General features: G+C 41.1%; 1 protein-coding gene across 12 annotated transcripts in view; it reads right to left on the reverse strand.

Moving 5' to 3' along the window:
• CEP170 (centrosomal protein 170) overlaps positions 1–13,725 on the reverse strand; it is a 99,870-nt gene that overhangs the window by 37,717 nt on the left and 48,428 nt on the right. For 8 of the 12 annotated variants that reach the window (XM_028531102.2, XM_036016145.1, XM_036016147.1 and 5 more), the window contains 3 exons: positions 11,090–11,566; positions 6,386–6,549; positions 5,906–6,199 (listed from right to left, as the gene is read on the reverse strand). In XM_028531102.2, the coding sequence (XP_028386903.1) occupies positions 5,906–6,199; positions 6,386–6,549; positions 11,090–11,566 (935 nt within the window). The remainder of the gene's footprint in view (positions 1–5,905; positions 6,200–6,385; positions 6,550–11,089; positions 11,567–13,725) is intronic. The other 4 variants (XM_036016150.1, XM_036016151.1, XM_036016149.1 and 1 more) reach the window with 1 other exon arrangement.

Consider the following 13,725-nt stretch of genomic DNA (forward strand, 5'->3'; position numbering starts at 1 on the left):
GAGTGTCTACTATATGCCAGGCACTGTTCTAGGTACAAAATAATACAACACTGATCAAGACATGTTCTTCATAGAAGGTAAAGGCAAAAGAAACCACCAGTGGTGAGTTCTAGAATGAAAATAAAACACGGGAATCAGATGGCGACATAAAAGCTAAACGCTGGGACTACTCTGGACAGACAGTGACAGAAAGCCTCCGCAAGTAATTGAGAGACAAAGCCAGGCACACCACGCACAGGGAAGGGCTGAACTAGACCAAGGGCACAGGATGCGAACAGCCTCCGAAACAGGAAACTAAGCGGGATTTCACACAGGAACTCGGAAAAGGGAAATGGGGGCCAACCTATTAAACACTAAGCTTCCGGCTGAGGCCCCCTGGTGAGGCTGTGGGACCGACCCCGGCAGGAAAGGGTTCCCTGCCCCTAAGGAGGAGGATGCGGGGATGGCTAAGCAGGGAAGAGGAGCATCAAACAGAGCAACCAAAAGCAAATTCTCCTGGTAAAAAATTTTTTTTGACATTGCCCAGTGAATAGGGGGCAAGCGAAAAGATTAGTATAACAGAAGGAAAAATCAAACGGCCAGAATTTACCTTTTCAGAACTACTACTTGTTTTTGCCCATTCACTCAGATTATTTCTGGACTGGCGGGAAGTAGAAAAAAATATCAAGTCCAAACTGAAAGGCTGCCAGTTATCAAGGTCCTCTCTTATCACTCAAGGCTCTTATTTGATCTCCGACTCCTTCCGTCCCACACCAGTCTGGTTTTGTCTGAATGGACATTGAGGGTGCTGGTTTCCTCGAGGTGCCGTCTGGCACTGTCCGCCTAGACTCGGACTCCGGTTTATTGTGGTCCCCCTGGCTCTGATCTAAAATCTTGCGGTAAACGTCAGGGTCTGGACCAGCCCCATCCCAAACCGCTTACACCTGGATCCAGGTTCTCAGTGTTGACTTTCTTTGGGTCACTTGGCTCAATGCTGTGATGTTCTTTATTCTGTGTCTCTGGTCTTGTTGAAGTTCACCTGGCCCGGGATTCTCCCCTACCAGCTGTTGTCTACAGAGCCAGCACTGAGAGATAGCAAGATTCCATGAGGAAAGATAAGATGCTAGGAATGGAGACTCGGCCCAGGAAGAGTATCTGCTAGAATTGCCCTAGGGTGTGAAATGTATGGGAAGGAGAAATACTCCCTCCCCCGCAAAGGTCGAGCCTCAGGCCCTCAACAATGGCCGATTTTTTTCTTGTTCATTTCATATTTAGTTTCCGGTGCTCACTGTAAGTTATTGTCACGTAGCCCGGAAGGCTAGGAAGCGGCTCTGACAGCATTCTCCTGTTCCCTCAGCAGCGCCTGTTTTGATGGAGGAGCAGGGAGAAGAAACTGGTCCTATCTATCGACACTACGCTGGGTTCTGCAGGCAGAACAGGGATGTCTACGCAGCGGGGCTGGGGGAGGCCATGACTACTGGGGAGACGATTACCTTTACTCCGGGCGGTCAGCAGCGCTTTCTCCGTGGAAGCTTGGATGTGAAACTTAACAGAGCTTTATAAGTAACAGGCGTTTGTATGAATACTATAAGAAGTAAAATTTGGGTACAATGCATAAAATAAGATCACCTACTGACAAACACACAGCACAAAAATAGAAACCAAAATGCTGTAATCCCATCACTTGGGGCTTGGGGGAGGGATCTCTCACTGCCACTGAACTACAACCAGCACAGAAAAACAAGTATGTGACATTGCTGTCCGGTCATCTCTTTAAAGACATTCTTTTTAAAACTGTACGCAACTTCTTCCAAGTTAAGGCACTAATATATGTCCGGCTTATCTTCTTTAGACCCAGGAATGCAATGTATTTGGGGGGAAACGAAGGCATTCAGTACTTGTCATATTTAACATCGTTGAGTCTCACGCTAACACCGCTAGTGTGTGTTATGAGATACTCTTGTGACTACTCGCTTGTTTTTGATTCTGTTTTGGGTTCCAAGATGCTATTTCTGTTTGATCTTTTTCAGGCTCCTTTATCTTTACTCTTATTCCTTTGCCCATCAGTGTTGGTGTTGCTAAGAACTTCATACTTTCTCTCCTTTCACACTATACATTGTTTCTAGGTGAATTCGCCTATTATTTTGCCTTCAGCTACTCTCTAATAATTCCCCAATTAGTATTTTAGCCCAAACCTCTTGCCTAAGAGCCAGACATTTCTATTCAACTGACTGTTGGACAAGTCAGCAGCTTTTTAATTGCCTTCTCTGCTCTTTCCCGTTTCCAATTCATCCTTCACACTTCTGACAGTGATTACCTTGTCGCTGCCCTACTTAAAAGTTTTCAGTGACTCCCCACTGCCTTCAGCATTAAAAAAAAATCTATAGTCCTTACTATAATGCACAAGAGCCTTCAAAATCTAGTCCAGTCTCGTCCCTAAAAGTAACAGTGGTTCTCCAAACAAGTCCTCCAGCCTCTCATGTTTTGAAACACGTAGCAACATATGGAAAACCCTTCTCAGCCATGCCTGCTATGGGATTAATGCCACCTGTTTCAAAATGAGCTCAGTTGGCAGTTAAGTTCCATTTTTATTGAGAACATATAAAATGCCAGGCACAAGCAGGGTTGGAGTTCCTGCAGTCATGGAGGTGATATTCTCGTGTGTGTGTGTGTGTGTGTGTGTGTGTGTGTGAGAGAGAGAGAGAGAGAGAGACAGAGACAGAGAGCGAGAGAGATACGAGGGAGCGAGGAGGTGAATAAATAAATAGCAAACTTTTAAGTAGTGATAAAGCTTACGACTAAAATGAAACAAGCTGATTTGACAGTAACTAGGAAGGTTTCCTTAAGTGCACAGCTCAAGACTTCTCTTTAGGAGGAAGGGACATTTAACCTGAGACTCCCTCTGGGAAGCTGCTGCTGCCCTTCCTCCAGTGGCTTATGTCTATCAGAGCATTCATTACGCTATTTTAATTCGGGTTTTCACTTGCGCAGTTCCATCTCTCTACATACTCGTTTCCTGAAGGGAGAAACTGTCTCTTCCATTGAAATCTCTCCTAACATAAAGCCTGGCACATAGCTGATGGTGAACAAAGATGGTGAAATAAACCAGCTCTCATGTGATGGAGAAAGGAAGGAGGCCACAGAAAGGTTTGCAGGGCCAAACAATTAAATTCAGATGGACAGAGCCGATGACCCCTATGTCCACCCCACATACCCCAAGTTCAAAGGCTGAAAGGAACGGACGGCAGAGCTCACCAGCCATTGGGTATGACGCCTGTATTTACTCCTCCCCAAGTTCTTCTTATTCCTCGATTCTGGCTATACCTGGGTTGGTTTTCTCCACACCCACGGGTCTCCTCATCTTCCCCAGACGCTGATTCCTGCTTCCCTGCTTTGGTTCCCCCAGAGCCTGACTTTAGTTGGCCTGAACTGGCCTTCTGGTTTAACCGCAGCTAGTGGAACCTCAGCCTTTTCTTTGGTATTCACGAGCTAGTGTGGGGACTCTTCTTTATCCCTACTCTTACCGCCTCAGCTTCGTTTTCCGGTTTATACAAACTAAGAATGACTATGAACTACCTGCTCAGTCACATAGTGCTGTTACTCTCTTAAACAAATTCTGCCTTAAAATCTTGCTTTCCTAGATCAGTAGTCTGACCATATAATTTGCCTTCGAAATGGAGACTCTTTTTGAGAAGGAGAAAGAAGATGCTTTGGATAACTGTAGACAGCAGGTGGACACCAGGTTTGGTGGACACCCTCCTCCCAGCGGTTTCCTAAAGAGTGTCAGCAGCCATAGCCACTTCTCTCTGGGCTCCCTGCCATCTGGCCAGGCTGCTCCCTCGCACTGGGACTTCTTCCCCTTGGGGTGCAGACTTGACCTTCTGAATGCTGAAAGAACTTTCCAGGATTGCCAGTGCCTCGGGTAAAGATTCATATGTGGAAACCTCTAGTAACGGTGTTAACATTTATAGACCCTTTATTATACAACAGACATGGTGGCCCTGGCTGGTGTGGCTCAGTGGATTGAGTGCCAGCCTGCGAACCAATGGGTCGCTGGTTCGATTCCCAGTCAGGGCACATGCCTGGGTTGTAGGTCAGGTCCCCAGTGAGGGGCATGAAAGAGGCATCCATACACTGATGATTCTCTCCCTCTCTTTCTTCTTCCCTGCCCCTCTCTCTAAAAATAAATAAATAAAACCTTTCAAAAAACTGTTAAAAAGATAGGCATGGTGAAAAGCATTATATATATTTTATTAAATTCTTTTTATAACCTAGAGAAAGTTCTTCCATTTTGGAGCAAAAAGAAACAGAGGCTGAAAGAGGTTCGTTTACTCAAGGGCGTACATCTGGTACCACCCAGAGCTTGTATTTAATCCCGCCCAGATCCGTCCATCTGTATGTGTTCATGTTCTAAAGTGCTGCAGTAGAATCCCTTGCTGAAGTATCTTTTAATAGAGAAAATACTGATCACTATAAATATTATATCCATAAACCAATCACAGGCACAAAATATTAACCTGAATTTTAAACTTCTTACCATTCTCTTTTTTTCAAAACCCATTCTTCTATGTTCTATTTGACAGTATTTTAAATAGGAATATACTTGCTTTCCATAGAGGAAAACTTAGGAATTTTAAAATAATTGGGGAAAAATGTCATGATCAATTCCCAAGGATCAAAATAATTCTAAATCCACAAGAGTCATTTTCCATGCTACCACTGTGCCCTTAGACTTCCTTTAATATAATGTAATCATAAAACCCACTTGGTTAGTCTGTTTCTTACTTGCCGTACCTCTCTCATTAACAACTATCATAAAATTGCTCACATAACCCCTATTTTCTAGACTAATGGGTCCCCAAAGTTTGGGGCTGCACATCTCAACAGTAAAAACTGTGGAGCACGTGCTCAGTAACTGCATGTTTAGAAATTATATACCTGCTTCCATGTAACTATAGAACACACTCCAAAATGGAAATATAAACAATGAAATAATAGAAAACCTAAGTGCTGATAGTTTGCACGTGTCCCAAAGTGTTACCTGTCTACCCTCTGACAGCCCACTCTGTAAACACATCATTTAAATCAGTGCCCCTCATGTTAATGTGCATGCGAATCACAGATTCTGATTCAGTGTGTGTAGGATGGGCCTGGGAGTCTGTATTTCTAACAAGCTCTCAAATGATGCTAATGTTGTTCAAACACCCAGTAACAGGAATTTAAGAGACAAAGGTTTAGCCAGACTTAGGATGCTATTTTTCCTGGAGTAAAATAAGCAGCTGACCGTAGAGTCAACTTTCCATTACCACGAGCAAAACTGAGAAAAACTACGTTTTCACCCATAGAACAATCATTACACATATTAACCAATAACAGAACAGATCTGAAATGTAAATGGTATTCATGCCTGCGCAGACACTCGCTAAACTCAGAGTATCAAGGGCAAACTGACTAAACAAAATGGGTTAAAACATATGCATTTTCATCTGCTTCCAACATGCAATAGTAGGCAGGAATCCTGTGATTAACTATCATCAGCTAGCACTGATGTTTATATCAATATTAACGGTCACAGCAATCTGGGTTTTGTTTTGTTTTGGTTTGGTTTGCTTTTTAGTTTCAAATAAATGCAAAGTGAGAGCGGCCAAACAAAGAATACTATTTTAAAATCGTATCTTAGATTTACACAGCGTTAACAGGTCCTGACAGTGTGAATGTACAGGACTTCACCTGTGTTCAGAAGGTAAGCGGAATCACGTCAGAGGGGCCGCTGGCTTCAGTACATCAGTCTCGCAGTTCCCTAACGAGCCCCAGAGTTCCAGCACCGCTGACTGCGTGAGAGCGTCTCATGCTGACTCGCCAGCAATGTCCAACGTCAAACACACCCCACGAAAACTAACGCCATACCCGATTTCCAGTTATTTACCTTGTCAATCATCTTTCTTGCTTCCACTTCCTCACTGTTGGGATTCTCTAACTCAATGGTATAAGTACCCTTGTCACTTTGGTCATCATCATTATCCTTTTCAGAAGTAGCAGAAGTGGCTTGATTTTTTAACATTTTATCCATCTCCTGGCTCGGTCTGTGCCCGAGACTCCCTGAACTTCTTAACAATGCAGTTTGTAGGAAGGGGATTGACACCGCTGGCTCCTCTGATTTCTGTTTTAACAATTTCCCATGTGGGACACCATGCCCCCCTCTGTGATGCGCAGAGCTAGTCTGTAAAGACAAAGAAACCACTTTGGCGTCTGCTGCTGGAGATTTGGGTTTTTCAAGTTTTGTGTGTGGTGTTGAGTAAGTAGTGTCCTCACATAGGATTCCCGCACTCTGAGAAAAGGAATGTGACCTTCTTTTTCTGGGATTGTCTTCATCAAAGAACGCAACCATAAAAGCAGTTTGACTTACAACAGCTTGGTCTTGATGCTTGTCGGGAGCCTGGCCCTTCGGCAGCTTTTTCTGCTCCGAGTGGTGGCGCCGGAAGTGTTCCTCCAGAGTCGCGCGCTTGCTGCAGCGCCGGTGAGCCCCGGCATTTTCGGAGTCGCTCTGTGTTCCGTCGTCGTGCTTATTTCCTGGACACGAAAAGGAAACCGCATCATAGAGAAGGAAAAACTCCCACGTAGAAAATGAGAAGCATACACAAACGTGTCATTTGTTCTGCCCCATCCCCTTTTCAACCCAAAGTCATATGTCCTCTTCAGCAACAGGCTCTGCGAACTTCCCTCCACTGCAACGCTTACATTCAGATTGTACCGCCCAACAACGAGCTCCTGTATGAAGGACTGAATAGGACTGTCTTTCTTTCTCCACATTTTAACTTTATAGTGATGTATCAATGCCTTAAAAGATAAGCAATGCTCTATCATTCATGATAGTCTGTATGTACATTAATAAACATTAATCCTACTTTCAAAACTTATACTGTATTATTTAAGCAACCAAAAATGTGTCTAGCATCACAGAGGAAGAGATGGGAAAAGGGTGATCCCACCGAAATGCTCATCATCACACATGAAAAGAGAATACAAATGCCATAAATATGCGACCCATCTTACTTTTGATGATACGCACTACATCCATAAGTATAGCATCTTTATAGCTTCTGCCAATTAGTATACAACTGTTTACAAATGTCTTCCTAGCTATGAGAACTTTGGAATATTTGCCCTTGAGCTCTGAACTCTGGTGGCCTTGAAGAGTTAAAGAAGGCATGCTAAAATGCCTGTCTATAAAATCCTATATAAACCTAAGCAGCTACTGGGCAAATGGCATGGTGTTAGGTATAACCATAGAAAAATCTACTTGTCTTCACCATAAAGCAAACAGGGTCAACTTAGAATATATTTGAATTTTGAAACATCAGCTTTCTCACAGAGGTTTTTGCCACCATTCATAGTTGTATTAGGAATTAAAAGTAAAACCAGCCCTGGCTGGCATGGCTCAGTGGATTGAGCGCGGGCTGGGAACCAAAGTGTCCCAGGTTCGATTCCCAGCCAGGGCACATTCCTGGGTTGCAGGCCATAACCCCCAGCAACCGCACATTGATATTTCTCTCTCTCTCTATCTCCCTCCCTTCCCTCTCTAAAAAATAAATAAATAAAATATTAAAAAAAAAAGTAAAACTTTATGAAAATTACCTGCTTTTCCCCTGATAGGGAATTCTGATTACATAAATAATAAGAATATTAGAATAGTTAAAGAATTATTATATTATTGCAGCATAAAATCACTGGAACATCTAAGAGCCACTCTCTGCATGTTTAAAGACCGAAGCGTAAAGAGGGCTTGGAGGCCGGCTTCCTCGGGGGAAGCTACAAACGGATGTCGTCAACCAGGTGCATTCCAGAGCTTCCCGGACCAAATCTGATTGTTACATGCTCCTGGGCTACAGGCTTAAATTTGAATACTTGCTAAATAATGTGGCCTCGGAGATAACCATCAGAATGAAAGACTTGGAGGCAGGGAGGGACAACACACACATGTCCTAGGAAATGGCTGAGTTTTAATGTTCATGGGCTTGTCCTGTAAGTTGAGAGGTTACCAACTGGTGCCAATGACTTATCGCAAGAGGACTAGCTGAGAAGCCTCAGAAGAGAGAAAGGCAAAGCACACACAACAAAGAGGGCGAAGTGTTGGAAAATGGCCAAGGGGCACAAAGGGAGTTAGGACCAAACTGAGGGGTTTAGGGAGCTCTCTCAGCACAGCAGTGGTGAGTACTATTATAAACCACAGCTACGACAACCAATCTGAAACTGTCTTTAAATTAGCAACTATTCAAAAATGCAATCTGAAAAGAAAAAAAACCATTTGTTTACTTAACAGACTCCTTGCCTCAAGTAATGAAGCCAAGAATTAGGGATACCACAGGGAATGCAAAACCAAACAAAACCACTAGTTCAAATACCAAATTCATTAAAAACATGATCTTTTACAACTTATTTCATTGTTGTGTGGGATATATTGAAAAGAAATCCAGTTTGTAAGAGCTGGATATAACTAAACTCCAATATTTCCTACATAAGAAGCACAAACAACCCTTATTACACACACATAACACGGAAACACCATTTTTACAGAATTTAGTTTTCGCAACAATGTATAAAATTTGGCACTTGGTGTCAGGCACTTTCAGTATCTTTCCTCTAAGTTATAGTTTAAAAATTGTATTTTAATTTATAGAGAAGCCATTTTCCTCTTTGGAAAATGTATTATTTCTGCTTGCATTTCTCAATGTCACACAAGGTGAGACATCTGATCAGAACTGCAATTTCTGTTTTCATGCAACAAAAAAATCCCTGTGAGGCCCACCTCACCAAGCTTCTTTCTGTTTCATCTGTGCTCAATTGTGCCTAAATAGGCTACAGTTGTTTAAGTATTTTGGGGGGTAGGTTAACTGTACTACATCAGTAGCTGTGGCCAAAATAAGCTGTAACTCCCTGAAGGGTTAAAAGTAATCAGTCTTTATGAACGTTGTTTTCCTCACTGTCCCAAAGCACGTGCCCTTTACTCTTGCAGGCGCAAAGTTTTTTGTCTTGTCTCAGCTAGCCTGCTTTCAAGTTTCTGGGAAAACATCAAATGTCATTTGTAAATATATCTGGAGTAATATAATGGGTATATTTTGGACCAAACTGAGTTATATTCACAAAGACATTTTTTAGGTGGCTAATAAAATGGTATGAAGGCATATGCGAAAGAAGGGTTCCAAGCAATGGCAACATAAAACATATGTCTACTCTAAATCACCTCGGAGCAACGCTAGTGATTTGATTGCACAATTTCTGATAAGGCTTTCAAATATACAGGGTCCGGCACAAATAATGCCCCTTTTTTGTTACAAAAATTTTTATTACAAAATCGTAAGCACGTGATTCTGTAACATAACAGTATCACATTCAAGCATACCATATAACATTTTCAGAGAAATGCTCAAATTGCTGTCAATCTTGTGCGAGACATTCCTGTACCCTACCAACTGCATTCGAGCAGGCCTTACTTCTGCCGGGCCCTGTATGACCAGTGAAGTATAGATGGAGTGAGAATGTGGGTGTTAATGCCTCTACCTGGAATCAGGATTGTTCACGAACAGAGAATGGCACAAGATGATGGCTTCAAAAATAACAGTGAATACAGAAAATAGTGTAATGACTGAAAAACAGTTACAAGAAAGGATATTTTTAAATGGTAGCTTTTAAAAAGGATCTTGTAGCTCACTTTTTATACATTTATTAAGAGTGGTTTTAAAAAGACAATATTACTTCTAAATTTTCAAGGTTTACGCTACTTTGAGTATTATACTAAAACATCAGTATTATTTATCCAACTCATAAAACTGGTTGGTTTACCAATGGGTAGCTTCTGTCTGTAAGCTTTAACCTACACATACATATGTAGGTCTCAACTCTGTATTTAATGCTATTTAGTAGAAGGAAAAGAAAACAATCACATGTCAAAGCATATATGCCAGGTAACTGCTTATGATTATAATCAAATGTAGGAAGAGGCCTCAACAAAGATTCAGGTAAAATCTCACCATCTCACTATCCTGAAATAGCTTCAAAGCAAATCAGAAATAGGTACTTCTTCATTACTTGATCAGATTCCCAGGGCATAAAGTATGAATTATGCAAGAGTCAGTCTTGTCATTGATTGTTTATTCTAATCACTGAGTACCTATCATGTAGTTAAGTCTCAGGTGAAGTGTCAGGAATACAAGGTAAGTAATACATACTTCTGGCTGCAGTGAGCACTGTTCTACATGCTCATTAACTCCTTCTACAGTAACAGAATAACCAGGTTAACACTCAATCATTTCCCTTATAGATAGCTTGTTAAATAAAATATAGAGTAACACAAAACTGTATTCAAAAATTCTAAAGTAAATTTAATTAGCGAAACCAATGGAAAAAAATTGATTAGCTAATACCTCGATGTTCAGATACAAAGATTTTGCAATTTTCGGCTATGTGTTATACTAGTAAAGCATATAAAAAAACTATTTCACAAATAAATATTTCAACTATGATTTTCATACGGGTCTGATTGACTATTGAAATAAAATTATTCAATTAATTCCCAGTAAGTTACCTCTACACCAAAATTTCTTGTTTCATGAGTAACCACTGAGAACAGTTTGAAACACCCTGTCAGCAATGTGGCTATATTATCAAAGACCTTTTGACCTATTATCAAATGGCTTAAAATTTTGAAAATTTAGATAGTGACAGTTTACTGGAAGAATCACAATCGAGAAGAATAGCATTGAATATCTTTCCCTTAAGTCAAGAAAATGATGAGAATTGTCTTCTAGGGCACCCTACTGGTGAACTGGATAAAACTGTGATTTCCACAGGAAAAAGAGACATATTTAGTGGCATAAATCTACACTTACAAAACCAATCTGGTTTTGGCAAGAACACGAAGGCTGACTGTTTTGAATGAGTAAGTTAGACGTGGGCAGTGTGGCGCGCCTTGGAGCTTTAAAAGAAAACATAGACCTTCAAAAAAGCAGTTCTCTGCCACATAATTATTTATGCAATAGTAGTTTGGCAACTGTGAAGACTGAATTTCCTTTATCATAACATAGGAAGTTCTGAAATGATCAATTCACTTTACCTTTCAACCTTTTCAAGTAAACTGGAACGTCACTTTTAATACTCTTGGAATCCTCTTCTGTCCTCTCCCACACCATCTGCGGAGGGTTGTTCTGGGCGAGCCAGTCCGCCACTTTGTTTTCCGGTGCCATCATTCCGGTCTGAATCCCCGGCAGGTCTTGAGTTCCAGGTGAAGACTTCTTGGACTTGTGGCGCTGCTCAGAAGTAAATTTTGTCACATGGTCTCTAATAGTTACCTTCCCTGGGGTACTGTCATCAAATTCAATGGTAAAGGAAGCATGCCCTGCACCTGTCGTGTGGGAACTCGTTGTGTCTTTTGTTGGGATTTCGTGAATGGTGCTTTCGGTTAATTGTGATGGTTGCTGAAATTCTTTTGTAGGGATTTCAAAGTAACTTGGTTCCCTACAGAAAGGAAAGAGTACTTCTTCATTTGCCGCTGCAGACTGTTCCTCAACTTGCTTGGCATCTAAACTGCACCCTAATGAGAAAAATAAGAGAAAATTCAAAATACTTGGGAGCTTCTAGCATTTGAGGGAGTACAGTAACGGCCACTTGTATTTCAAGAGGACCAGAAGTCAGATCACAGTCTGGATGGAAAACAGTGACAAATGTCGCGAAGAGGAAATCATGTCGGCTGTAAACATGGCACTCGGTGACCAACAGGAGATGCTACATAAGCAGCAGCAGTGGTGAAGGACAGAAAGCAGTTAAGAGATGGCTCTGGAATGGCTAGGGCAATGCTTCTGCCAACTCAGATCTAGAAATCGTCGAGGTGCAAAAGAATTGAAATCAAATGTAGATGAAGATGCATGTGCAATGTATAGATTATGTATCTCAAGTGACAGAAAAAAATATGAATGTCCTTATCAAGTAAGGAGAATGAGCCGAAACATCTGTGAACACAGGCAGAGCTCCCAAGGAGAACACGTGTTCACGCGAAAAAACAGATGTGAAGTCGGTATGTAAGCGATGTGCCGGAAGTAATGGTTCCGCTTACCAGCCTTCACCATTACATTCAGAACCATTACTTTCAGAATGACCAAATAACATACTGACGTGTGACTCTTGCAAGAAGATACATTTTATAAAGAATCAAAGAATGTTTAAGACAAAACATGTGGTTTGTTTGCAGCATTGCAATCCAAGCAGCGGTGTGGAAAAAAATAAGATAAAAATAGAAATTCAGATGCCAGCCATTAATCACAGAAGAAAATGCATGCATTTCTATACAACAGAATATACACAAGTGTCAAAAATCCTTGGAAAAAGCTGAGCTGTAAATCTCAGATCAACAAGAGTGGGCGGAAGAAGCAAACAACTCTGGAACACTATCATTATTCTGCTGTTGCCCCAGGAACGAATATAAAGGTAGAAAAAGAAACACACTTATACATAAAACATGTAAAGGTATAGAAATGAAAATGCTAACTGAAATGGTTTAAGTACGTGTTATTAGAAGCACAAGTGCAAATATATACATACATACATACAAGATTAAACTGCCCTGAGTTTCAGGAAGCAAATGACCACGCCTATTATCAGGATGGTAAAGAGTGAGTTCAAGTGCAAACTATTTCCTGAAAGCTCAAAGAGCATTCCTTTTAAAAATAAATTCCTGTCAAAACCACTTGCACGTCATTTGTTAGGAAGAAAGGGCAATATAAGGATGCCAAGTTGTCGCCAATCATTTTCTAATTAAGTGAAGTATCGTCTTTTTGAAACATCTTTGTGCATGTTAAATCTTGATGGGATTCCTCAGGGGCTGTAACCGACTTCTTGGTGGTGCTCTGGATGCGAAGCTATTGCAACGCTGTTTGCTCTCAGGTCACGGCAAAGCGGGAGAGCAACATGCTGTGATCAAATGTGCGGGTGGGGTGGGGTGGAGAAGACATCAGGCTTCATTTCAAAAAAAAAATAAAAACAAAAACAAAATCTACACAGAAGATGAAAATATCTAACAGAAACAATTTTCAATGTAAAAACGATCCTTTTCAAAATTGACTTAGTTTTGTCACCACTGAAAATGAACAAAAATTATATCGAGAAAAACTCTACCTTATCAGGGCAAGTATTTTACATGCTATTTGAGAGGTTACACAAGAATCTTAATAATTTAGAGTCACATTTTAAAATTTTCTTTATTAGAAAGTTAATGGATCTTTATCTTAATAATAAAATGTGCACTTGGATTTCAGTGTTCACTCTGCAGGCCCGTCACTTAAAATTTCCGGAAGAGTAAAATGCATTAACCACTCCCCCTATAGTAATAAACTCATTAATAGGTGTTACTTTTCACTTTTTCATACAGTGACTGATTTACTATGTACAGTGTGCTGTACTCGGTCAATTCCATACAGCTCAGCTGGTTTATAAACCGTACCGCCAGCATATACACTCATGCATTCACTCGTTCATTCACTGCTTCGCTCATCCTTCAGATAACAGAAAATGCCAGGGACAAGGGGAGGCAGCGTTCTACCTGCACCACCTGGATACCCCTACGTTAATGATGTGGAGGAATTACTTAGCAAAAACCAGAAAAGCTCATCCAGGGACATAGAATTTATCATCCGCTTGCCACTCAGCATTCAAAGAAACATTCTCCTCCTTCGTGAATGGAAAGCTCCCACTTAATAC

Source organism: Phyllostomus discolor, chromosome 15, assembly GCF_004126475.2.
Source record: "Phyllostomus discolor isolate MPI-MPIP mPhyDis1 chromosome 15, mPhyDis1.pri.v3, whole genome shotgun sequence".
Lineage (NCBI taxonomy): Eukaryota > Metazoa > Chordata > Mammalia > Chiroptera > Phyllostomidae > Phyllostomus > Phyllostomus discolor.